The sequence below is a fragment of the Camelus dromedarius genome, chromosome 12 (assembly GCF_036321535.1).
Source record: "Camelus dromedarius isolate mCamDro1 chromosome 12, mCamDro1.pat, whole genome shotgun sequence".
In the NCBI taxonomy this organism is placed as follows: Eukaryota; Metazoa; Chordata; class Mammalia; order Artiodactyla; family Camelidae; genus Camelus; species Camelus dromedarius.
This window is the reverse complement of record NC_087447.1, coordinates 17,505,700-17,533,266: the sequence shown is the minus strand read 5'-3', so window position 1 is coordinate 17,533,266 and position 27,567 is coordinate 17,505,700. Positions and strand designations below refer to the sequence as shown.

Below are 27,567 nucleotides of genomic sequence, written 5' to 3'. Positions count from 1 at the left end.
CTGTCAGGTGGCCCTAACTCCACTCTGGCAGGAAGCAAATATAAACTTTTCCAGCAAGCCAAATTTCACTCCTAGACTCGTTTAGCTTGGTGGACATAGATTTTCTTTTAATGACACCTGAGTGTTTTGCTCAAAACAATCAAACAAACAAACAAAAAAAAAAACCCAAAGTAAAAAGTAACAAAAACAACACTGGATCCATTGCTACAGATGTGTTACCTCTCTTGAGTCAGTAGGAAATAGTTTATGACTTCCCATACAGCTTGCACTCTCAGTCATCATTCTGTTTTTCTCCCTGTGAAATCACTTTTCTGGTGAGATCTTTTAAGATCAGAAACGCAGTCATCTTTGTATTTTCCTCCAGCCGGCACCAAAAACTCCTAGACAGGCACACACAATCCTTCCCAAAAAAGGTATGAGCTAATTTAACCGTCCTGGCCGCTTTTTGCACCTCCCAGCGCCAGAGGGCGATAAAACCCCAGGTTGTGCATTGGCGGTCAATGTAGGCCGCTCCTGACGCGCACGTCTTTACGTAGACGTTGGGGGCGGAGCCGTGCTGTGCGCGGTGACTGGCGGCGGCCCTGGCGGCAGCTGGAGGCGTAATAGTGCGGGTCGCAGGCTTGGAGAACTTCAGAGGCGGCGGTGGCGCCGGCGACGACGAGGACAGCAGGAGCGGGCCCTGGGCTTTTCGCTCACCATGCCGACCGTGGAGGAGCTTTACCGCAACTATGGCATCTTAGCCGATGCCACGGAGCAAGTGGGCCAAGTGAGTACCCCAGCGGCCTGCAGGGCCGGGCGCTCCGCGGCCTCTCGAAAGCGGTCCCCGGGCCCGGCGGGGACTGCTGCTTCGCCCTCCCGCGGGCTCCCGGCCGCCCCTGCTGTTTTGTAGGGGTGGGCCCCTCTCCGGGCGTGCAGGCCCCGGCTTCACCAGGGAGAGCGCGGTCCGCGGGTTCCAGGCTCCTCTGCGTCCCTCAGTCAGCTTTTCTCACCGTGGCGTTTCCCAAGTCAGACTCTTCACAGCCCCCTGTTCATTCTCTTCTCGAGCCTTGCTCTCCGGATTTCACTGAAGTCTTTCTCCTTCTTTTCGGTGGCGCTCAGTCCCTCGGAAGATGAAAGTTCTTGAGAGGTCAAAAATGTCTTTCTCGAGGCGAAAATCTGCAGTTAATTTAGGAAGAGTGCTTGGGAGACGGAAGTTTGTGAAAAATGAAGAAAGGCTCTTTCGTCCAGACTTTAATGAGGACTTACGGTTTCATTATTCAGTATGTTTCTTGAACAGCTACCATGGGCCGGGCGCTGTGCCGGGCGCTGGTGGTAAAAGATAGACCTGTGCTCTCCCGTAAAGTGTCTTTAGTGAGGGAAACTAGTGATAAAAACCAGTAAGATACACAACCCCCCCCCCCCAGTGAAGAGTGTCATGAAGAAAATAAAACAGGGCCATGCGGGAGGTTGGAGGGGGGTGGAGTGCAGCTTTAAATAGAGTTGTCTGGCAAGAGTTCTCTGGTGTTTGCCCAGAAACACAGTTTCAGCTGTGTTGAATTGGCCATACGAGCCGAGCCGTTGTGAGTTTCAAGTACTGAAGTCCATTGAACTGGAGGAGTTGATAACTGGTTGTGTGTGTGTTTTCTTGGGGAAAGAACCAGGCTCTCCCTGAGGTTCATTGTTGTTAGAAGTCCCATGCCAGATCTTTTCAGTGTTTGGAACTTGGTGTGATTCTTCTGCTTACTCACCCCGTGGTGTAGGAAGTAGGAGATCCTAGAGTCTAAGAACATTAGCAAAGCTGTGGCTGGACCCCTCCCAGCCCCTTGTCTGGATGTGTGTAATTCAGGTAGAACCTCTCTGAGCCCAACAAAAATAATTGTTTTTTGATGTTGGGACCTTATTTTAGCTTAATCTAGAATTGCAAATATTACTAGTTTTAAGTATCAGATGATTTCCTTCCCTACGTATTTCCATTTCAGTAGGAAATTTTGACATCATCAATGAGAAATAGATACTGACAGTCTGTTGTAGATGTACATAGGGTGTGTGTTAGACCGGCTGTGAAGGAGACATTTTCTGCCCATTAAGGCAGCGTGGGGAAAACTTACGGTCACTCAGTTTGATTTTGTTATTGTTGTCCTTGTTCCTTGAGAGAACTACCAGTGAAAATATTTTCATTCATTGTGACCTAGTGGGTATATATACCATGAATAATTGAGAGTTGCTCACATTTTCCTCTTATGTCATCTTTAATTATAAATACCAGTTTAGACTGAGAGTAATCCCTCGACGCCAAAAGTGTTTCTCAAGGCAAAAAGTCTACTTTTAATTTAGGTAGAGTGCTTAGGAGACACAGGTTTGTGAAAAACAGGGGTGGGGGGGCCCTTTCCTGTAGACTTCAATGAAGACCCATGATTTCATTTATTCAGTATATTTTTTTGTGCCTACCACGTACCAGACACTGTGCTGCGCTGTAAAATTTTAGCACAATTCCATTTAGATGATGGGAGATCAGTACCTTCCTGACCCTGTAATGACAACTGTCAAGCAACTAAATAAGACAAAAAGACCTCTGCATAATGAAGTGTCATGATTTGCTCAGCTTCAAACTGAATTCTGGGAGAACTGAAGCAAAACTAAACAGTAATGCCATCTAATTCTACTTTATCTACTTTATCGTATAATACTTCTTCCCTTTTAGAGGAAAATCCTTAAACACCCACCAAAAACAGGTGTAGTCAAGAGACTGCTGGTGAATTTTAATTAAAAGCAAGAGCCAACTTAATGGAAGGGATGCCATTCATTTTTTTAAGGAGAGAAAAGATGTTTACGTTTTTATGTATAGTGTACATATCTGGACACTTCTGACACCATTTTTGACTTTCTTAGTGTAGAACTTTCTTCTGACTTTTATTTTGATTTTCACTCTTTTTAAAGTGGTGAGTACCACAGTTGCTCATGTAGCTGCCACTGAGGGGAGTGCCCTCTCCACGACTGTCAGGACTACTTTCAGAGTGTGCTCTCTGAATGTATCAGGAATACACAAGTCCTCTGAGGGTGTATCAGCTACTTTGCCTCGAATAGATCAGATCTTTCTCTTTTGGAACCTCCCTAGCACTGTTTTCATTTATAGTACCTTGAGTTTGTATTTTATTTCGTGTGAGGGCTTTTCATATTCCTTTACTAAATTGTGGATACTTGAGTTTAAGGGTTAAATCCTTTTTTGTGTGTGTTTCTCTCCTTGCACTGTACCCTACCCTCCAGTAGACATTTGAAGAAATATATTCAAAGAAGGAGCAGATATATACACTAGATATATGTGCACAAAACCCTTGTTTTCCAGGATGATTTATTATGAAGAAGAGAACTTTATACACATACATACTCACACATATTTAAACCATGAGTGTGTATTTTATAATAAACAAACTGCAGGTGATAAATTCTAAGCGAAGCATTATTTAGTACCTCAAAACCCCCCAGTCCCTCTGTCACCTTTCCTCTTGTAGCTCCCATGTTCCACCTACTTGCTCAGCCTCCCATTCCCCTCCCCCCCCCGCCTCTGCTACTCCCTAGTCAAGTCTCCTCCCTCTTCTGTGTGTTCTTTTACCTTCCTAAACCCCTTTTCCACTGTGCCTGCCCAGAGCTCCCAACGGGCCATCATAAACAAGCTCTGACCCACCGTTAACTTAAATTTTGTCTCAGATTTTTATGAATGTGCTTAATTTTAAAATACAGATACTTAATTTTAGATTATGTAGCCAAAAAAATTTTTAGTTAAAAAATACATGAAACACTTGTTAAGGCATTTTGGCAGTACAGCTGACCTCAAGTTAGATCAATATAATGCCTGAACTCTGATTTCTCCTGTGTGCTCTTACACAGGGGTTAACTGGCTCTCCAGGGTGGAAGAGTGTAAGCTTTACTGACTTATATTTCATGAAATTGCATTCTTTTAGTACCTTTTTTGATATGCTTAAGCTAAAATCACAGACCAACCAAGTTCACAATCCCTCAAAAATATGTGAAAGTATTAACAGTTTACTTTAGTGTTAAACACAATCTATGTTTATTAATTGAGTTAGAGGAAAAAAGTAATATAGCTTAGTTTATCCATTTTCCTTTTATGTCATACTTGAGAAATTCGTTGAAACTATATTCTTTCTTCTCTAAGGTGATGCTTTATTTCATAGAGACTGCATCCTGGACCCAAATGTGGCTCCACCTGGCGTCACTGACCACTTATGCATATGTATCAGTTGTGATCTGACAATCATAATTACAAGATTTTTCTTTTTGAATGTGTCTGCTGAATGTGGGTCAAATTGTAACTGTCTTTTTACTTGAAAATATCTTAGGGATTTCTTTAGAGTTTGCTGTTTTAATGAGAGATTAAAATCACACATAAATACAGTTTTAGAAATGGATTAAAAGTAGTTACAATTAAAGCTTCTTACTAAGATCAGTAATTTATTTATCCAGCTAAAATACACAGCTGTGTTGGAAGAGGAAAAATACAAAGTGCTTTGTAGTATTTGAAATATTTTATTGTTGTTAACACTGCTGCCTGTCACTAAATCACTGTTGATTGCTGGAAATACCACTTACATCTTATTTCCTACTTTGAAAAGCAGAAGTAGTAACTACTTGAGTGAGATCCTGTAAGAAAGCCTTGTCCCTATACTATGGTTAAAAGACAAATAATTCAAACAGCTGGCAAGGAAGAATATCATTTTACTTTGCATTTCATAAAGGGGAATTAGTTGAAGTCTATTAGTAATGTCTGAAATTATTTGATAAAACTGATGCCTGTTAATGGTAAGAACTTTGATTTCTAGTTTGAATATGTTAAAATGTCTTAACTTTCCAAGGATCTTGCTGTGTTTAGGATACTACATCCCAATTTATATGCCAATGTGGAACCTCTATTTAGGACTCAAATTTTTCTTTTGATAGTCCTAGATTTGGTAAGCTTTTCTTTCCTCCTTTGTTAATTAAGATCTCAGGACACTACTTTGAAAGACTCCAATTAAGCTTAGCATTAAGCACAGATCTTGACTTAAGGGCCTGTCAGAACAATGTTCAGGTCCTGAATCTGCTACTTAACTAGCAGTGTGGTTCTGGACAAATTATTTCACTTCTCTGAGCCTTGGTTTTCTCATCTGAAAAATAGGGATAGTAGTAGCACCTAACTCAGGATTATTGTGAGGCATGTACACGAGGCATTCCTCAGTCCCTTGTAGGCTTTCAATAAATGTTGCTAATGATTCCTTTTTATTCTATTCCAGATTTTTTTTTCTTGGGGGTGGGGTGGGTTGTTTCAAGCAGGGGTTCTTCATTTAATTTTAGACAATGAATTTTAGACAATTTAAAGGGCTTTACAAGTGAAGCTTGAAGTTGAATTAAAGGAAATTGGATTGTGATACTTTGCAAAAAGTAAGAATGTTAGACTGCCATGAAGCAAGCCACAGAAATGTAAAGGGGTAGAGAAGCCAGCCGTGATTTTTTGAACTTTTGCACTAAAAAGTGTACTTTTGAAAATATACTTTTAAAGTACAGTATTCAGGAGTGAATATACTAAAGACTGATTTTGTGTCTGCATTTCATGAAAAAGCTAACCTTATTCACAGAAGTTTGTTATTTAGGGATTGGTGTTAGTGTTTAAGATAATAGAAGAAGTTGTCGTTAATCAGTTTGATGGAACTTGTTTATTAGAACTAATTTTTAGAATATGTGTTTTTTAGACAGGTTGGCAGTTTATGAACTTTTAAAGTAATACAGTAATTATGCAGAGTATATTAAAATCTGTACCTTTTAAAGATCTAATTATGACCATAGCCTTTTCATACATGGCGTACTTTTTTCTGATTATTTTTAAAAAGAAATGTCCTTAGTTGAGATCCCACTGCACCTAAATAACTTCCCATCCTGCTTTATTTTTTTCACTTAACATAGCTTTGCAATGACTCCTTTCCTGAACGATGCTAAATTTTGGTGATTCTGTAATCCATTGGATGTAGATTAGCCATCCCTTCTTAATGGCATCAAGTAAGCTCACATATGAAGCATTTAGACCATTGCCTTATACAAAGTAAATACTACGCTGTATACATATTTGGTATCATATTAAATTTAAGGTTTTCTGGTAGTTTAAAGTTTAATCCCTATGTCCAAACAGAAGATTTATCTATAGTCTCGCTGTTTATTACTTTGTTTGCCAGCTTGATCATTGTCATTTAATGAAAGGACTGGTTTGGAGGCAAGTGTTTAAGGGGGATTGGGAACTTGATGACTCTTTATGTTGTAAGTATCTGAGGGACAGCACTTCTGAAATTCTTTTCAAAAGGAAACAAATGAGCTTTGAATGTATTATTCCAATGAAAAGTTAACTGTGTGACATTAGAATCTGTCTTAATCCAAATTGGCTAGCTACATAGAATGAATTACCATTGTCATATCCTAAAATAAAAATGAGGCAAAATAAAGCTACCTTCCTGGTATTGCTTAATTTCAGGAATGTGTTCTCTCCGCCTTCTGCAAGGTGCTAATTGGAAACAGATAATATATTTAAGTAAATGTTAACACAATTCTTTGAGAATTCCATGATATTCATCACAATGTTTTTAAACATGGGTACATACAATCACAATTCTAGGGTCAGTAGTCACTAGAATGAAGAAGTGTTGGTCCATAACAAATTTATTTGCGTTTTCCACTTAAAATTAGAGTCATTCTTCTCTCTCCCAACTCACATATAATAAAGGGGTGGGGAGCACATGGTAGGACGGTAGATGACAAATTTAAGCAGTAAAAATAAGCCCTATTTCTTAGCTTATATAAATTTTTGCTAATTTAAAGCAGTCTCAAAGAAGTTTGTTTAGCTTCCCATCCTTCAAAATTGTGTTTCTTTTCTGCTTTATTCTTTGTTTCAGCATAAAGATGCCTATCAAGTGATATTGGATGGTGTCAAAGGTGGTACCAAGGAAAAAAGATTAGCAGCTCAGTTTATTCCGAAATTCTTTAAGCATTTTCCAGAATTGGCTGATTCTGCTATCAATGCACAGTTAGACCTCTGTGAGGATGAAGATGTATCAGTAAGTGTATGGTTGATACTTTTCAACAAGTTTTCAGATGTTGCTCTTGACATTTTCAGTCATTTTCTGCGTGTAGCTAATATAACTGAAGTACCAGTTATATCAGTGCTCAATAAAATACGCGGTCTGGCCTGGTGTGACACTATACTGAGGCTTACATCTGCGTGAGAAAATGTATTAGCTCTTTCGCCACCTTTCAACTGTGAAAAATGCATAGAATTATGTAATACTTTGTTTTGCTTATTTGGTGTCCACTGTTAAAAACAGTTGTGGCTCACATCTTTTTCATAGATTGTTACACATTGTGCATATGAAATTAGACTAGTGTTAATTTGTAGTGAATTTATGCTTGCTTGGATATTTAAAATAGTTTTGTGGCATAAAGTATAGTTTCAACCCTAAATATTTTGCATAGCAGAAAGATAACTGACCTATGTAATAATTGTATGTGATTACTACAATAAAAAGAAAATTTTTCCTTGAAACAGAATTAACCATTAGCATTTCTGGCTGCTGATACAGGTTCCTAAAAATTTCCAGCTGTTAGCTCCTAGCTTTTCAAATAAAATTAGTGAATCACTAACATTTCATGCGTCATTTGCTAGATTTAACTCCTTTGAATTTTTATGTTAAACTAGATAAGCCAAGGCCATGTTTTTGGAATTAAGTGCACAGAATGTATTCACAAATGTATTAAGTAGCCAATACTGAAAATTCTAAAGTACACAGTGACTAGGTATGGCTTTGCCATTCTTGAGGGATACTGTATTATGTGCCCCAAAGGTAGTAAAAACACAGTAGTTGTATGTAATCAGTATATAAACTGTTGTTTATAATCTCAATCTGTCTACTCCAGGCAGATAATAATAGTATTTAAAGGTTGAGGTGGTTGTTTTTATTTATGATAGTATTTAGTTAATTTTTTATTTGAAATTATATTCAGATCCGACGGCAAGCAATTAAAGAGCTGCCTCAATTTGCCACTGGAGAAAATCTTCCCCGAGTGGCAGATATACTAACCCAACTCTTGCAGACAGGTAAGAAATTTTATTATTACCCTTTTACCTAAATATAACTTCTCTCTGAAATAGTGACTCTTTTTTAGCTTGCTTTTTTTTTTTTTTTTTTTTTTTTTAACCTGAAGGTGCTACCTCTGATAGAAATTTATTTTTTTCATTCAATAGTTTGAAGCTTAATGACTTATGATTATCTAATTCTTGGTCTTGTTTTGAATTCTGTTTATAAAGGTATAATGACTGGATTCTGTGGGGAATTTTGATGCATCATGATTTGCCTAATTCCCACCTGCACTTCCACACACCCCTATTTCCACACCCCCAGCCATTTCCTGTCGTTTCTTAATTGTACTACCTTAACATAAGAACTTTCCAGGTATTCCAGATCAGATTCTCTACCCTTACAAGGAAGGTGTATTTTCTTGGTACTTGAGAGAAATGCTTAGTTATGTGTCCCCTCTCAGTGTAATCTGTGAGAAACTAAGTTTGAAAATGAAGCAGATATTTTTCATATATTTTATGTATTGTACCACTTTTTCTCTATCCAGATGACTCTGCAGAATTTAATTTAGTGAACAACGCCCTATTAAGTATATTTAAGATGGATGCAAAAGGTAAGGGAACTTCTTGTTCTGAACTGTGTTTGATGTCCTAAAAAACTGGAGAGTTTGACAATACTCAACAAGGACAAAGTCTGGGATTCACTCAGAGAACTATTTCCTAAAAATTCTAAGTGTTCTTTAAAAAAAAAAAAGCTGCTTAGCTCAAAATGTTCGTGACTCAAAAAACCAGCAGAAAAAGTTGCAAAAATAGATCAAATCCCTTAGAAATCTGTTGGAAAAACTCCCTTTGCCACATTAAAGAAATTCTTCTGAAATACCTGGGTTTATTTATTAGTAGTAATGATAAAAAAAGGAAAGTCATGCTCAAGCTGATTCTGAATCCATGAACAGAGCATATGATCACTCTGGGTTGGGTCTATAGAAATTTCAAACTAGTTTAACCAGTATCAGTGATATTCAGGATGTTTGTTAAATCACTTGAAAAGAAATACTACAACTCAAATTAACTGGAAAAATTTCATTACTATATAGAATTGACTTGCTTACATGCAACTGTTTTGTTTTGCAGGGACTTTAGGTGGCTTGTTCAGCCAAATACTTCAAGGAGAGGACATTGTTAGAGAAAGGGCAATCAAATTTCTTTCTACAAAACTTAAGACTTTACCAGATGAAGTCTTAACAAAGGAAGTAGAGGAACTTATACTAACTGAATCCAAAAAGGTAAGCTTCAGTTGTCATTTAGTAGAACTTCTCTAATGCACAAGAACATATTTGAAATTATCAGTATTTGTCAGTGCTGTATGTAGCTTGTGTATAAAATTACACATCCCATTACAACCACCATAGAACTCCAAGCTTTTCTTATATTGTATTTTGCACTTTGGTCACTTGTCATGATGAATCAATGTGTTAATTTAAAGGGTTTGATCATACATAAATCCTTTGCGGTGTTATACTCAAAATTTATACATTCATCAGGTCTCTGAACAAATCATTTCCTTTAGGAAATTTTACCTAGTTCCCACCTTTCTCTCTAATTTTAAGATGTTCCCATATTATGCTGGGTCATTTCAAAATGAAAAATGAAATCACATTAAAATTACCTAGTTTTTGCACTATATATGCCTCAGCTGGTAATCTGGTAGGGTATGTCATGATTGCTTGTTCCTTGGTCAGTGAACAGAAAGGCTTAGACCCACCTATATGGAGCACTTAAAATTTGCATAGTCTCCTATTTTGTGTACGATTACCATATTGATGTGAATGAGGCTGCTTTTAAATGTAGGGAACTGAATCCGATTTGACAGTTTACTGCAGAATTTTTCTCTCTCTTTTTTTTTTTTTTTTGCTATCAACCCCTGAAGAGCCATTTTAGACATTTTTTTCCTTTGCCACTCTCCCATGAAATTTTAATACTGCAGATACACTGTGTGTCTGTTTACGTACTGTATGTATATCTGTGCATTATACATTAAAAAAGAATAAAATTTTCCAAGACCCAAATTTTGTTCTCTTGGAAACAATATAGCACACCACTGAGAATGCATGGCTTATTCTGAAGCTAAATTGACTGACGCGAGAAGTTGTCCTCTCTTTAGTATTTCAGAAACATTAGCAGCAAACTGACTTTTATGAAATAAATTTGCTATGCTGTTTCAACACTGATCTTTCTTTACCCTTCAAGTGATAAAGATACTAAGAACTGTTCTGATTGTCTCTTTCCAGGTTCTAGAAGATGTGACTGGAGAAGAATTTGTCCTGTTCATGAAGATACTTTCTGGGTTAAAAAGCTTACAGACAGTGAGTGGAAGACAGCAACTTGTAGAGTTGGTGGCTGAGCAGGCTGACCTGGAACAAACCTTCAATCCCTCGGATCCTGACTGTGTGGACAGGCTCTTACAGTGCACTCGGCAGGCAGTTCCCCTATTCTCTGTGAGCTCTTTGTTTTATATAGCTGCTGTTTTGATTGCTCTGTTAGTTTATATTTCTATGGATATACACTTGAGCATTCTCCTCAGATCTTTGCATAAAAATATTAACACAGTGAAGCAATTACTTACTTTCTGGAGGCCTAGGTGAAGAACCCAAAGCAGCAAGAAATTTCCCTATATAATCTTGCTTAGAGATTTTTTAAAGTCTTGAGAATTTTGCATCATACTTTATAATTTGGCCAAGTTTTTAAAATACTTGGTTTAGAAATTTAACTTTTTTTCTTAAATTGATTGCTGTTGTAGATGAATATGCCCTTTATCTCTGGCTTTGTGCTTCCTCTGGCCATGAATATTCTGGGGTGTGCATAGCAAAGTTTGAAAAACACAATGTAAAGGAATTATCCTTTTGGGAAAATGTACAGTCTAAAATTCAACGCTGAAGTTTCCCCCAAAATTTGATGTGAGAATAAAGGAAGAGTTCAAAGATGTATAAAAGTCCCTATGCTCCAGATTACTTTGCAACAAAGTATATATTGTCTTTTGAGGTTATTTCTGGGGTGCGCACTGTACTGTATTGTAGCCATAGTACTTGGTGCTTTGCTACTCAGCATTTGTGGATGACATCGTACTGTTATATTTGAGAGAATATATACATACATATTTTTTGACAATTCAGTACTCTTTGGATTTTTGCAGAAAAACGTGCATTCCACAAGGTTTGTGACTTACTTCTGTGAGCAAGTTCTCCCTAACCTTGGTTCCTTGACTACCCCAGTGGAAGGTCTTGATATACAGTTGGAGGTAAGAGAAAATTTCTGCTTTTAGCACTGAAAAAGCAGTCTCATATTTTGACATAAATGTAAACCACTAACTTCGATCTGATTTCTAAGAGGTTAAAGGCCTAGTGGTGGCTAGCTAGTAACCTGTCCACGGATTAGTTATAGGAACGCTTTATGGATGCAGTGAGAGTTTGCTACAGTTAAAACGCTGCTTAGTTTTCATTGTGGTCAGGCGCGGCCTTTGTAGCCTTACTACTTTAAAATACAGTGTTCAGTCATGACCATTCCTGTCTCTGTAACTGATAGAGCCAGACTTAAACTGATTAACACAAAATATCCTTTATCCTTTCTCCAATACAGTTGACTACTCTCTCTCTCTCCTTTGTATCTCAACTGTAATGTATGTATACATTTTTTTATAGCATATGTAATATTTTACATTTATCCCCCTACATTTAACCTTATTCCTCTCTGAATCCCCAGAATCTAAGGCAGAGCCTTATTCTGAAAAGCACTTTAATAATGATTGTTGAATTGAACTGAAATATGGAAATGCATGTGCCATTTCCCTCATAGGTCTTTGGGATAGAGTCTCACTGTGCACTGACACTATAGTTTGCTTCACATGTCCTGGGTTGGCTTATCAGCCTGGGATTGAGTGTTGGAGAGATGACCGTCAAGAATAGTGACAGTTACCAGTACTTGAGTTAGGATCCAGAGACTAAGTTCAATAGCAGAGGAGGCCCATCTTAAATGCTAGTAAGTAATTCTTAGCTGTTAAGAGTTCTTGCTTGTTGTCCCTTCATTGTACATTATTAACCTGCAGCAGAAAGTGTCATGTGTATTCTTTTCCTTACTTAGTCTCACAGATGCATTGAGAGTCATGAGATCTGGGTTTTAGGGTCTGCCCTGCCACTCAGATACATTGTGCCTTTGCCGAGTCACATCGTCTCTCTGACTTTGTCTCCTCAACAGTATAATATAGGGCTGCATCTCTAGTTCAGACATTATGATTCTGTAAAAGTATAACTGAAAAATAAGCAGTCTTAAATAGTTATCTAGAATCAGTCTTATTTCACAGCCCTTGCTCATTCCAAAAGAAAAAAAGAAAAAAAGAGAAAAAAAGAATGTTAATAACAGTGAATTGTGTGTTTTAGGTATTGAAACTGTTGGCCGAGATGAGTTCATTTTGCGGTGACATGGAAAAGCTAGAAACAAATTTAAGGAAACTGTTTGATAAGTTATTGGTAAGAACTTTTTTCTTTCATTATGGCATAGTCAGTGTAGATTTACAGAGTCTTAATACTATAGTATTAATTTCTAGATTATGGAGAACCAGCTTTTGAAGTGATTAGATAATAATTCTAGCAAGTGGTATTAGCTGCTCAGGCCACATATTGTCTGCTTTTAAAAAAAAAAGTCTGTTTTAATCTGTTGGCATTTCTTCTATTGATGCTTTAGGTAAAATACAATACAAGGTGTATATAGTAAGTCTTTCTGCTGTTTCTTTATCAAAACATTTTTAATGTTTGCTCCAGATCACCACTGAGTTTGCTGCCCAAGGACAAAAAGCTTATAGCAACCTGGAAATAAAGTCATAAGTCATGATTGTGGAGAAAATAGGCCATCTGATGAACTCGTTGTCAGCTTTACCAAGTGATTTTCTTGTTGGATGTGAACAGTTCTATATAACTGACACAGTGATAAGCATTCAGCCCATACCTTGAATTGAGTCATCCAGCTCTGGTGCTCTTCCAGACTTAGAGCACCTTCTGAGGCATTACAACACTGATCCAATGCTTTTGGTAGTACTTTGAATGCAAAGCAAGTCACTACTTAAACAGCACGGACCAATGTTCAGGAAAGACTTTTGGAGTTAGCATAATGTAGTAGTTATGAGCATCAACTCCCCCACCTTTTTTTTCCAGTTTTATTGAGAAATAATTGACATATGTCAATGTATAAGTTTAAGGTTTACAGCATGTGGTTTGATTTACATGTATTGTGAAATACCACAGTAGGTTTAGCTAACATCCATCTAACAATAAAATGAAAAAATTTTTCTCCTTGTGATAAAAACTCTTAGGATTTACTCTCTTAATTTTCCTATATATCCTACAACAGTGTTAGCTATATAATTTTGTACATTACATCCCTAGTACTTATAACTGGAAGTTTGTACCTTTGACCACTTTCCTCCAGTTCCCGCTCCCACACCCTCCACCTCTGGTAACCACAAGTCTGATCTCCTTTTCTATGAGTCTAGGTGTGTGTGTATTTAAAGATTTCACACATAAGTGAGATCATACAGTATTTGTCTTTCTCTTACTTATTTCACTTGGTATAATGCCTTCAAGGTCTATCCATGTTGTTGCAAATGGTAATACTTCCTTTTTATGGCTGAATAGTATTCCATTGTGTATACCACAACTTCTTTATCTCTTCATCAGTGGACACTTATGTTGTTTCTATGTCTTAGATATTATAAATAATGCTGCTGTGAACATGAGGGTGCGTACAGATACCTTTTCAACTTAGTATTTTCATTTCTTTTGAATATATTCTTAGAAGTGGAATTGCTGGATCATATGGTGGTTCTATTTTTAATTTTTTGAGGATCCTCCATACTGTTTTTCGTAGCAGCTGTACCAATTTACAGTCCCAGTCCCACCAACACCACATAGAGGTTTCCTTTTCTCCACATCCATGACAGCATTTGTTATCTCTTATCTTTTTGATGATGGCCATTCTAACAAGTATGAACTGATATCTCATTGTGGTTTTAACTTGCATTTCCCTAATGACTAGTGATGTTGAGCATCTTTTCATATATCTATTGGCCTTTCATATATCTTCTTTGGAGAAATGTCTGTTCTGGTGTTTTGCCCGTTTTGATTAGGTTATTTGTGTTTGAGGGTTTTTTTTTGTCTTGTTTTTATTTTGCTTTTGACTTATATGTATATTTATATATTTTGGATATTAACCTCTTATCAGATACATGATTTGCAAATTTTTTCCCCATTTCACAGGTTGTCTTTTCACTTTGGTCTGTGTAATCTTTTTAGTTTGTAGTCCCCACTTTTTTTTTTTTTTTTTTTTGGTAAAAAAAATTTTTTTTTCCCAGTAACCCTCTTGTTTTTTATTTTGTGGCTTGATTTAGCTCTCATATCCAAAAATTCATAAATTCATTACAGTGACCCATGTCAAGGAGTTTTATTCCTGTGTTTTCTTCTAGGACTTTCATGGTTTCGAGGTTTTACATTTAAATCTTTAATCCATTTTGAATTAATTTTTGTGAGTGGTGTGAGATATGGGTCCAGTTTCATTCTTTTGCATGTGCATATCCAGTTATCCCAGTACCATTTATTGAAGAGACTTATCTTCTTTCCATTGAGTGTTCTTGGCTCCTTTGTCAAGTATTAGTTGACCATGTGTGCTTGGGTTTATTTCTGGGCTCTTGATTCTTCTATGCCATTGGTCTGTCTGTCTGTTTTTATGCCAGTACAATACTGTTTTGATGATATACTGTAACTTTATAATATAGCTTGAAATCAAGAAGTGTGATGCCTCTTGCTTTGTTCTTCTTTCTCAGATTTTCTTTGGCTTTTTGTGGTTCCATATAAATTTTAGGAGTATTTTTTCTAGGACCATCAAACCTAGATTGAGTCGTAACTTTTTAGCTTCCTAGCTTTTTCACCCTGGGAAACTTACCTGGGCTCTCAGAACCTCAGTTCCTTCATCTGCCTAGTGCCTAATAAATGCTAGTCACTTTCATTGTCAGTAGTAGTAGCAGCAGATATACTATAGTTAATACGGAGAGTTGACAGGCTGGGTCATTGATCCTATATATAAAAGAGGTAGCTTTCCTAAATTTCTGATCTTAGTGGTTTTTAATGCTTCATGTCTTTAAAAAGCATGCCCTATAATTACTTGAGTGCATGTTTATAACTAGAGTGTCTAGAGCAGATTGCATACATCTCTGTATTTTCATCTCTTAGGAGTACATGCCTCTCCCTCCAGAAGAAGCAGAAAATGGAGAGAATGCTGGTAATGAAGAGCCTAAGCTGCAGTTCAGTTACGTGGAATGTTTGTTGTACAGCTTTCACCAGTTGGGCCGAAAACTTCCAGATTTTTTAACAGCCAAATTGAATGCAGAAAAGCTCAAAGATTTCAAAATCAGGTGATGTATGATTGAAGTGGCCCAATCCTTGACAAAGGTGAAGGCTATTTTGAAGCTCTGGGTTTTGTTTTCACTTTACAAGAGCTTTCTCCCTGCGTTGTCTTGCCCCAGTGCAAAAAATCCACAAAACAGGGATTTATATAAACATACAGCTGTCGTGGTATAGCAAATCTGTGGTAGAAAATGACCTTTGTCAAAAATGGACTCTGGCTCTTCCCACTTGCTCTATGATCTTGAGCAGGTTTCCTAACCTCTATTATTCCCCGAATTTTCCTTAGCTATTAAATTTATTGATAATAGTACCTGCTTTATAGAGTTGTAAGAATTAAATGAGACAATGGATGAAAAGCTTTAAGCACAATGCCTGGCACATAGTACTCAGTAAACTGTAGCTGCTATTAATATCTTACAGTGTTATTACTATCTTATAGTGCTGCTGGAGGAGTAGAGAAATTGATACAAGTAGTTTTCATGAAGATACTTCATTGAATCATTCCATTAACAAATTCACATCTAAGTTTTAAGATGCTTGGCCACTGTATCATCTGTTAACTGTCTTCTATGCTTTGGCAAGGCAGAGGTTTAATACTTGGTGAAAATTTGACCAGAAGCAGGCATTTTAGGAAATTACTCTAAAAATGAATAAAAAACAATGATTCCAGGTTGTTAAGCAGAATTCCTAGACATCAGCAGGATGGAGTTATGGTACCACCTTTCTTCACATATTACCTGGGAACAAATATGAAAAAGAGATTACTCAGGACCCTTTGCAGTTGATACGAGTTTATAATAAATTTTTAAATCTACAATTTTGTTTTATTTTTAAGCTGGACCCTGAGGTACAAATGGTTCACTGTCCCTCGTTAGCAGATAAACACACAGAGATTGTGACTTGTCTATGTCACTTGACCTTCATTTGGCCAGTAGAAGAGTAGAACCCAGGCCACCTGACTCTAGTCCATGGCCCCTGGTTGTTTCTAATTTAGACACATGCCTAACAGGTTAACATAACAAGCTTCCTTACAACAGTACTAGAAATGTTTCCCTTGCCAGGTTGACTGAATTTATTCCAATTTTTGATAAAGAAAAACTGCTTTTATTTTTCTTATTTGTGTATCGCTTGTGATCATACACTGATTATTAAAAGAACCCCCCCATATTTACTTTTTATTGATAAAGATCATTTAGCTATAATAGAATATTCTTTGAATTTAAAAACAAAGTTGAAGTATAAAAACAAAGTTGAAGTGATGGTTTGTTAACAATTACTTCTTCATTTAGGCTGCAGTACTTTGCACGGGGCCTGCAGGTTTATATCAGACAACTTCGCTTGGCTCTCCAGGGTAAAACGGGTGAGGCTTTAAAAACAGACGAGGTAAGAATATTAGGTTACATCTTGTAAGGAAATTTTTATAATAGCCACCATTTATTACAAATTCAAACTGAATTCATATATTGAAATGTAACATTCGACTTAATTTGAACTGATGATACAAGTCTAAGTTAAAGATATGTTAGAAGCCTGCATATTTAATTACAATGCTAAGTTATATAAGAAACTTTTTTATCTTGAATGTTTCCAATGTTTGTGAACAATGTTTGTTACCAAATTTTGATATACCAGTCTTTCACTAGGGTCTCATTAGCAGCATATTTTGTTTAAATATTTGATTGATGGTTGTGATACTTCTAATTTCACCTTTTTGAAACCCAAATATTAATTTACATTAGGGAAAAAAAAAAGATTAAACTGCCAATTCTATACCAAACTATATCTGTGTTTGTGTTGAGATTTTTGATGTTTCCTGATCTCATCTATTTTGATCAATCATCATCCTCGTCCTACTGAAATATTTTTTAAGTTTTCATTATGTCTTCCTGTAACTTAAATTTCTTTTAAAACAATTGCTGTGTGTCCATGACCTGTCCCTTGTCGTTTCTCAAGTAAATTCTCAAGTAAACAGCACTTTAATGTTCTAACCTGTTAATGGAAGATAAAGATTATGTGCTTTCTTTGCCATCTCTGTACTCGTTTTGAGTCGAGACACAGGAATCAGCATTACTTGTAGATACAAACCAAGGAATTCTCTAACTGTAGAAATGATTCTGAAAGAGAAGTAGAATTATTCAAGTTCTATATGGAAATGAAATATACATCATGAAACTCACTGGCATTTTAATATAATTTTGTTGTCCTTTTCTAGAACAAGATTAAAGTTGTTGCATTGAAAATAACAAATAATATCAATGTTTTAATCAAGGTAAGTCTTCCTTTCTTACCCAGTCATCCCAGCTAGATAGAAAGTTAGTGCAGGAGGTTTTCCATGTGTCTTTATGTCTGTAATGGTACTGATTAAGGAGCGATACCATTGCATTCCAGATGTTTGGCCTTTTAAAGCTTTATGCTTTTTATAATAGCAAGTGACATTTCTGTAGCTGTTACAATACAGTGTTTTATTTATTTAAAAGTTACTGCAGAAGATAAGGCAAACAAAGGGAGGCAGGCAGAGTTATTCTGACCCAAAGCATTGGAGCAGATACATTTAGACTCAGAAACTTCACTGACTTAAATTCTGGTGGTCTTAATGCTATGGGGTTCCTTTGAATGCAAAATAAAACCCTTCTCTTACACTAAGAATGGACAGTCCTGTGTGGCACATGAAATGTTTTCCTGTGGTCTTTTTTACTAACTGTCTATAATAAATTGAGAGTTTTCTATACTCTCTATAGGCTATAGGCTAAAGTATATCTTACCATTAAGCCATAAATATCCTTTAGTTATGTTTACTGTCCCAAGTATCTGTTTAGCCTAAACAAAAAACTAATAACCTGAGAGAACTAAAGGAATCATAACAAAATAGCCATCATTTGATAACCTGTAAGTTAATAGTATTGTTACGAGTTAATAGTATTGTAGCCAGATGGGAGAAAGAAATATTTGTAACCCCTATAGCATAAAGCCTGACGGTAACAAAATCAGGGTTGGTGGTACGTATTAAAACTTACCTGGTAAAAATCCCATGGAATAATTACTTTTTATCAGAAGAGAAAGGGAGGCTTTTCAGAGAAAACAGTGCAATATTAAGGGATGAGTATCATTGCCAAGGGGAAAAGTGAAAAGGCATTAAAAGCAGAAGAGGTAAGAATACTAATTTTCATCTCAAAGAAAATTTTGTAATTGCCACCACTTATTTCAAATCTTAAATAATAATTTCAAACTGAATTAATATGTTAAATGTGAGATTTGACTTTATTTGAATTGATGACATAAGTCAAACTTGAAGATAGACTATGATGTTAAGAACATTTTAAACTTAGCAAATACTATGACCCACCACATGGAGGTGAGAAAATGTCCTCTTCAGGAAACCATAGTGATTTAAATAAGACTGTAGTAGGAAGTCATGTGGGGAAGAGTGATGAAAAGGTCAGCAACCAATTTTGATTGGATTAAAAATACTAAATATTGGATTGCCAATATTAAATTAAAACATGAAATTGTTATTCAAAAACCATAGAGTTTATAGCATAAACCACAGAGAAGGCCAAATAAGTGTTCACAGGATCTAGTTCCCAGCAGCCCTCCAGGCCTCCCTCCAGCAGGTGACAAGTCAGCAGACACATTTGCTCCAAATCCTCCTGAAGGAAGCTGCTGGCCAGCAGCTCAACTAGGATGTTACAAGACACAATGGTTTAATTTCAAAAATCACAGGAAAATGTAAGCAAATAATATTAAATTGTGAAAAGGTGTGATAAAGAATAGCTTTCTTTTTTCTTAATTTAAAAAATCCCCCAACTTTTTGACAAAGGTACTTGCCAGAAAATCCTGAAATATTTTTTGAATGTGGCATGATCAATTCTTTGTTTTAGGGAAATCACAAGAAAAACTGATGTATTTTGGTCCATCTGTTGCATCTCCTTACAGTTTTTGGTTCCTATCTAACCAGACTCATCTAATTCCAAAATTTACTTTCACTTCTGTTTCAATGTATCCACAAACTATACCCCAGTTTCCCATTGTCACCTGAGATTTAAGATGTTTAAAATTGAAACCTTCCCCTTTCCTCTCCTATGGACACTTTTAGTGGAGGTACTGGAGATTGAACCCAGGACTGACAGTTTCTTAATAACATATATGCTAAATCACTACAGCTAGAAACCTCAAGCATTTTTGCTTCAAAGGAGTTTATATTGGCTAATTCCTTGCATTTATCTGGTACCCTTGACTTAAATTTTATATACTAAGAGGTGATTTTTATTTGTATATTCATTTTAACTGTGAAAGAAACTCAGTTTACTTTTATCACATTTTACTTGTATATAAAAATTAGAGTAAAGCTGATAAGAAATATTAGGTAAAATACCAAGAACAAATATATTTAGGAATTCGTTCCTAAATATATTTTTGAGGATATAGTTTCGAGGATATTATGAGGTTAGATTATTTCAGTTCTGAATTATTTTAAGGTTTAAATTCAGCAAACATTTGCATTACCATATATTAATAATTTAGTATTTAAATCTTGTGAGTTTTTTCCTTATTAGTAATATGCAGATATTTGCAGGGAAGAAAAAAACATGATTAGCCAGAACTTTAGTTTTGTTCTAACTTTGAACCACTTAAAAATCTGCAGAAGCAAATGAAGATTGCACCATTGTATTTTCCTTAAAGAACGTCAGTGACTGCATCTGTGCAGAAGAAAATACTTGAGGACTTTGTTTATTAAAGTTGATAAATATTGATATTTTGTCTGGTAACTTGAAATGACATTTAGAAAAAACTTAGCTGCAGCTTCTTAGTGATGTGCACAAAATAACATTAATGAGGTAATAGATGTAATTTGTAAACAAAATTGTCCCTGTTTACTTTTCTCTTGCAGTTTTTTTAGGTCATTATTTTAGTCACCAGCACAAAAGCAAGAAGGATAAATTAGTTTCCTCTCCTAAAACTGAGATGTGTCTCCCTGTTTCCCACCCTTAACTACCACTGCCCACACCACCAAATAGATTAGAAATCTCTAATTTTGTCTTTTTAGGATCTCTTCCACATTCCTCCTTCTTACAAGAGCACAGTAACATTATCCTGGAAACCTGTACAGAAGGTTGAACTTGGGTAAGAAACATATTTAAAGGGGATTAAAGTGTTCTAATATTTGACTTATAAATATGAAAAATCTGAATTCAGATATTACATTCCCTGTATAAAATGGTACATTATTAGTTAAATAATTCTTAATAAGATGTTAAAATATGACTATTAGAAACATGCCTTAAGATATAGAGTCGAATCTAGTATTTATAAAATAAACTGATGGAATACAACTGTGGAGTTTTTAGGCTAATTTTTATTCCTGTGGCATAAGTAGACTTTTCTGACAAGTTTTATAAAATAAGTCACTTGTACATAATCTGCGAAGCTACGTATTTCAGATTGTTTTAAAGCCTTGTAAATGGCTCTCTCTGACAGTGTCTGCATTACAAAAGCAGTTAATTTGATGACATTAGAATGTTACTACTTTTTTCTTCTGATGTGACTTTCATCTTTAGGATGTCTTTCGTAACCTGTATGATAAATTATAAATATATTGATAGCCTCTGATATAAAAGAATTTTTTTTTATTGCTGTTCTTCCTCCCATTATAGGCAAAAGAGAGCCAGTGAAGATACAACTTCAGGTTCACCACCCAAGAAATCTTCAGCAGGACCAAAAAGGGATGCCAGGCAGATTTATAATCCTCCTAGTGGGAAATATAGCAGCAATTTGGGCAACTTTAATTATGGTGAGCGTTTCCGTTTGGGTACAAGCAGTATGAGAGACTAGGCAGAATTGTGTTGTGTTTGATTTTGATTACTAATTGAAAAGAGGATCATAGCCCTTTCAGGTGACTCTTTGAGTTAGCTTGGGGAATTTGAATTGTTGGGGGCTTATTCCTTTCTGACCCACCCTTGTGGGCTGACTGAATTGAGCATGTAACACTCACTAAAAACTTAAAAAAGAAAAATATGCCTCTTACATTCAGAGGAGCCAATAGGGGGAAAAATAAAACCAACAAAGGTGGCATGAACCATCCATTCCAGGTTTTCTTTTAGTTTCAAGGCAAGACGTTTGGTACAATTCCCTCAGGGATGGATATAGCTTCTGGCAGATGTGGTATTAATGATCCTTCTTGGACCTTGTCAGCCTACTGCTTGTCCTCCCATCTTCTGTACTACTTCAAAGGAAAAGTCAGAAGGTGGAGTCAGATGTTAAAGCATCATCTAACAAGGAAGATGTGTCCTGTTGCAGGCTCCTCCGCTGCCCAGAGTGCAGTCCTCCTTTCAGTTTTGCCATTTAGTGCCAGGAGAGCTTCCCACTAGTGCAGTCTCTCCCAGGGCTGTTGAATCAGAAGTGAAGTTTGGCTCACTGGCTTATGTCCTCATAGATCATTTTAAAGAAGAATGGATAAAAATATCACTGACTAAGATTCTTAATCTTAAGAAGACAAAGTTTAATATTAGGAACCAAACATGCTTATGATTGGTCTTGATTACCAATTAGAATTAATTCAACAGTAATTATTCCCCAAAAATTGCACTCTGAAGCATATACTCTCTATAATTGTTTCCAGAGTGAGATGATTGTGACATTAAGCAAATGCCTCCTACAATAGCTAAATTCCTCTAATATCTGAGCAAACAGATTGGAGAAAGGCAGTTTTAGATTGTGAAATAAACCCTTCTACTCCAGTTGGACTCTTTGAGGCAGCTTTAGTGTAGAAAAGATCACTGAACTCTTTAACTTACATGATAATAGGTAAATGTGCATCTTTTAGCCTCTTCTCTTACGTGAAAAATAGGGATAGCATAGAGAGTAAAAACTTCAAAAAAGACTATTTGTGAAGGCATTTTGTAAATGGAAAGGATTTTTTGTTACTTCATTGCACTAAATGTCCTCTGTCACTTGTATGATTTAATGTGGTGCCTGTCAAAATCAGTCTTAAAATCAGTTATTCTCTCAGATACTATCTTCATTTGACTTAAATGAAAGTAATCAAGAGCTATGGCAATACATAGAGAATTGTCTTCATTTTCACTTAGGCAAGTCAGTTACTGAGTTTCCATGAGGATTCAGCCCCGTGAAATTCATTGCCTGCCTGATAGGAAGAATCAGATGATATAATGAATGCACGTGGAAAAGACATGTGAAAAATGCAAAGCTTTAGGCTGTATGTGGGTTGTTTGGTTTGGTTTGTTTTTTTTAAATTATCAATGTGAAAAAAATGAGTTTTACTCAAGACAAAAATACTGGAGTCACTTCAGTTGTTCTGTAGTCCTCAGAATAACAAGGGCAGAACAAACATGCCTGTTGATTGTCTTTTGTGTCTGGTGTTAACCATACTTTAATATTCCTATAGAAGTTAACCTTGTCATCGGAATGCTTGTCATAAATTGAGTTACAAAGCATACTAAACTGGGGGGAGGGTATAGCTCACTTGGAGAGCGTGTGCCTTGCATGCATGAGGTCCTGGGTTCAATCCCCAATACCTCCCTCAAAAGGTATAAATAAATAAATAAACCTAATTACCTCCCCCCACCAAAAAAAAAAAAAAAAAAAAAAGCATACTAAACTGATTGTTCCTGTTGGGAAGTAGGAGCAAAATTTCTGCTAGTATTGTTATATTCGGGAGTTGAGACATATTTAGAGTTTTTTCCTTATCCAGGTTTATCACTTTCCTAACCAATGTCTCTGTTGTTTGCTTTATCAAATGGTATTTGTTCCCACAACTTAGTTTGGCTTCCTGGTACATTTTCAATCAAATTATTTGCAAATACATACCCGTGTTTAGTTTTCCTTGGAGAGCAGACTTGAAGGACACAAGCCACAAGTACTAATTCTATATTTTGTGACTTGTGTCCTTCAGCTGTTAACCTTTTTAGGATATAAAAATAAAGTATAATCTTAACGGGAGCAGTGTGAGTAATGTAATCTTGAGACCATTGAAAAGAGCATTAAAGTGCAGAATAGTCCCTTCAGGAGGAAGAAAAAAGAAACTTTGGTTATTATTCCATGTACTGTAAAAATAGCTTCATTAGTTGCAGATCAAAAAGACATAGCCACTATAGAAAAGATAATGACAGCATATAATCCCTGCATACTGTGTGTTTAATATACTTATTAGATACAGCTGAACCATTGAGGGTAACTGAGTTCATATTAAAATTGATTGAAAAACAATTAAAAGGGTAGATTTTAGTAGTTTGTTAATTTATAGGTAATATAATAGCTATGGGGTGTTAATTTGGTAAGTGTGTTGATGTTAACTGAGAAATGAAGGTTTGATAATGAGTATGTTGGGGGAAAATGTGCAGACGTCTTAAACAGTCAAAAATGCAGGATTTACAGCATAAGGAAGTTACTAAATTAAGGTTGCTGTACTCCCTGAATGCACCACAGACATTGCATCTATGAGTAGGAGCATCTTATACACAGACTACCTCTGATTTTCTTAATGTGTTCACTCATGATGGTTTTATTTAAATGCTTTGCATTCCAATCAACTTAGAAAAATGTGTCCTGACATGAGAGGTGACTTTGAATCAGATCCCATTCTGTCACAGACTCATTCTACCATATGACACAAGTGACTTGATTTTTCAGCAAAAGATATGCTTCCTTTACATCAGTAATCCAAATACCATATATATACATAGCACCTTTTAAGCAGCACTCTGAGCAGCTCATACATAGCTGATAAAGCAGTGAGAAAAGCTGTCGGCATTTATATGAATATTATTTTGAAATATGGTGATCAAAACAAATTGCCTATTCATTGCATTTGAAAGGTTCATTCTAGCCTAATTTTTCAGAATTGATCACTGATAGTTTAAGATACTTTACATATATGTTACTGACTTTTGAAGGCCAGTGGCTTTTTTGTTAATTCCATACTCAGTATAGAAATTTTTGTAGCTTCATTATCTTTGGCAGTGATAGGCACCAAAATAAAGAAATAAACAATGTAGTTATAATATTGTCACCTTGAAATACCTTTGTTAATGGAATACATTTAGTTGAGTTCCCTACTATGAATGTATTTGGTACCTTGCCATGTGTGCTTTGGTATATATAGATGCCCTGGCTTTATGTACAGATTGAATCTGTAGATGGACTAGCAGAATACCAGTGCTGCTTTTATAGAGCCTACTGCTACATTGAGAGCTGCAAGCTACATTTCTTCTCTGTTTGCTGTCCCATGAAGTCCTGAACAAGACCTAAACCCTTGTTCGCTTTTTCGTAGAGCAGAGAGGAGCCTTCAGGGGAAGTAGAGGTGGCCGAGGTTGGGGAGCACGAGGAAATCGTAGTCGGGGAAGACTCTACTGAACAAGACGTCACATTCTTCAGCATTGCCATGAGCTTAATATACTAAAATTGTACTTCTCATTGGATTGCCGGGGATATCCCTTTAAAAAGACTGCTGCCTTCAGCTAAAAATTTAATGTTCTTTATACCTTTGTATGTATGATCTACTTTTGTAACAGACCATGGTTGTGTCCAAGGTAAAAACCACAATGATATTTTTGGATGCTTTGTCCGCAGTCTTGACTTGTTTTTGCAGTATCATTATTCAGACTTCATATTGTGAATCTTTTAAACATCTTGATAATTTGTTATTGAGAGGTATTCAAATCTTAAATGTAATGAAATTCAGTCCGTTTCTGATAACTGGTAAAGTTATCAGTTTTGAAAGGTTACTGACTTTCCTGTCCCCTCTTGTCTTTTTTTTTCCCCTCAACATATGGAGAAGAGTAATGGTCAATCATACATTTTATTTTCATTGTTATTTAATAAAGCTAGGCAGTGGTACAGCATTCCTACATTGTGTCAGAAAAGCAAAATACCGATCAGCTTTCTTAAAATGTGGAAATGACATTACATTTTTAGAAGTAAGTAAGTTCCTTTGCACTGCTTACTTAACTCTTCTCCATATGTGTGACACAAACTTTCAGATATGGGATCTTACTATTTGAAATAGAAATGTGTATGTATAATATACATACATACATAAGCATATATGTATGTGTGTGTGTGTATATATATATATGCATGCTGTGAAACTTGACTACACAACATAAATCATTTTTTAAAATTCCAGGAACGGGTAGTCTTTGACACAGTGATTATCCTTTTGAGGCTGAATCCGTTATTCACTTGTTATCTAGGTTTTCCTCCCGGTAGTGAGGGCTTTTGAGTCAGTTGCACTTACATGATTATTGTTATTTAAAGCTAAAAATAAACAAAGGCTGCATTTTCAAAGATAAATATGGAGATCCCTGTTGGAGAAATACAGAATCTGATGTATATATAGGTTTCTACAGGATGAGATAGAATAATTTAGAATTTGGGGATTTAATAACCAGGGCAGCCCAGGAAAAGTGACTTGGTAACATGGTATACCAATAAATAAGGGATGCTCTCTCAGTTTGCTTTTGCCACTTTCAAGATTTTAACTTCTCAGGTTATTAATCAAAGTTATTGTCTAAGTTAGCCAATAGAATCTTTAGTTAAAACAACAGATGGGGGGTTTGTGGAGTGTTTAATGTCATGGGCATTTTTAGTAGCATAGGCCCTTTGCTCTGCATTTGAATGTTTCATATATTTTTGTTCCACAGTTAATCTTCCCTCCCCAAGTTTGCTATTCAAATCCAATGCCTGAGTGACAGTTTCTAGCAGTTTGACATATTTTTTGAGGAAGAGTTTGTGATTCCAATGCAGGTGTCTTCATTACTGTTACCTCTACATTGGGGGGGAAAAGCAAAACCCCTTGTTAGAATTACTGCACATGTTTATTGAGAAAATATTTTTTAAAGACTAGAATGATACAAGTGAGCAAAAGAAGTTGGTCAGCTTGACTATGGAGTGGTGGCAATAATCTCTAAACATTCCAAAAGACTATGAGCTGAACCTAAGCTCCTTGGAATCTGAACAGACATAGGAACATGGAATTACCATTTGAAAACTGTGACCAGGTAGTCTGGACCTCAGAGGCAGATCAGCCAGTGGCCTAAAGCCATTTCAAGTACAGAAGCTGTATTGGGACTACAGTTATATAAATCTGAACATTAAGTGTAATTTTTCCTCTTGTTCTTTTTAATATTTGTAAACTCAAAGCTGAGCAGAAGTGACTTTACTTTCTCAAGTTTGATATTAAGTTGACTGTGTTCCTTTACCACCTCACTGTTCCCCGTCCCTTTCCTAAGGCAATAGTGCACAACTTGGGTTATTTTTACTTTGAAAATTTGAACGGAAAACTTCATGCCATGGATTTGTTTTTCTTTTGCAAGACACCTGTTTATCACCTTGTTTAAAAGTAAATGTTCCCTTATGCTTTTGAAATAAATTTCCTTTTGTAATTTTGTTTTGTGTCTTATGATTATGATAACTTCAGATTCTTGGATATTCATTAAACATTTATTGATTGCTTTTCACGTGCCAAACAGTATGTTAGACCATGAAAATATAAAGGTGGACAACATACTGCTCTGCTTTCAAGGAGTTCAGTACTACAAGTTATCTTTAACTTTAATCTTTTTAGAAGCTAATACACTTCTGAAAAAGAGATTTGGTTCTTTCTATCAAAGCAAAACATCAGATACCTGCCAAATCATTATGAGATAATTTCCTTCCTCAAGTTAATATGTAAAGCAAGTTAGAACATGTTAAGTTGACTACCAGCCTTTATTAAAGTCTTCCAGAAGTAGCACCAAGGATGGTTAGGAGTGTTCTAAAGCCAAAGTTTAAATGGATCAGAACATGTTACCTAAATTGTTTTGGTGAGCACATCCAGTCCTATGGCTCTAATACCATCTATATGCTGAAGACTGTCAAATTTCTATGTCCATCATTTCTCACCTGGAGTTTCATAATAGCCTCCTAATTGATCTCTCAGCTATTACACTTGACTCTCTAAAGCCTATTCTAAACACAGCAGGAAAGAAACATCCACTCTTCTACTTGAAGCTGTTCAATGACTCCTCATTTTAGAAT

General features: G+C 36.0%; 1 protein-coding gene across 2 annotated transcripts; it reads left to right on the top strand.

The window, feature by feature from the left end:
* Positions 1–557: 557 nt before the first annotated feature.
* Positions 558–26,937, top strand: API5 (apoptosis inhibitor 5). Of its 2 annotated transcripts, none has more exons than XM_011000603.3 (14): positions 558–766; positions 6,912–7,073; positions 8,017–8,110; positions 8,638–8,703; positions 9,221–9,372; positions 10,378–10,584; positions 11,280–11,384; positions 12,520–12,609; positions 15,361–15,542; positions 16,824–16,917; positions 17,747–17,803; positions 20,579–20,655; positions 21,186–21,322; positions 24,821–26,937. In XM_011000603.3, exons 1-14 carry the CDS (start codon positions 698–700, stop codon positions 24,901–24,903), a joined length of 1,575 nt encoding a protein of 524 aa, XP_010998905.2. In that variant the 5' UTR covers positions 558–697; the 3' UTR covers positions 24,904–26,937. The 2 variants fall into 2 exon arrangements, with proteins under 2 accessions (XP_010998905.2, XP_010998906.2); XM_011000604.3 differs by having other exon boundaries at positions 559–766; positions 24,826–26,937.
* Positions 26,938–27,567: the final 630 nt, after the last annotated feature.

Coding starts and splice junctions, on each gene's coding strand:
- API5 (XM_011000603.3), top strand. CDS start 698: ATGCCGACCGTGGAGGAGCTTTACCGCAACTATGGCATCTTAGCCGAT. Junction 8,704..9,220: donor ATTTAAGATGGATGCAAAAG/GTAAGGGAACTT, acceptor TTTGTTTTGCAG/GGACTTTAGGTGGCTTGTTC. Junction 16,918..17,746: donor AGGCTTTAAAAACAGACGAG/GTAAGAATATTA, acceptor GTCCTTTTCTAG/AACAAGATTAAAGTTGTTGC.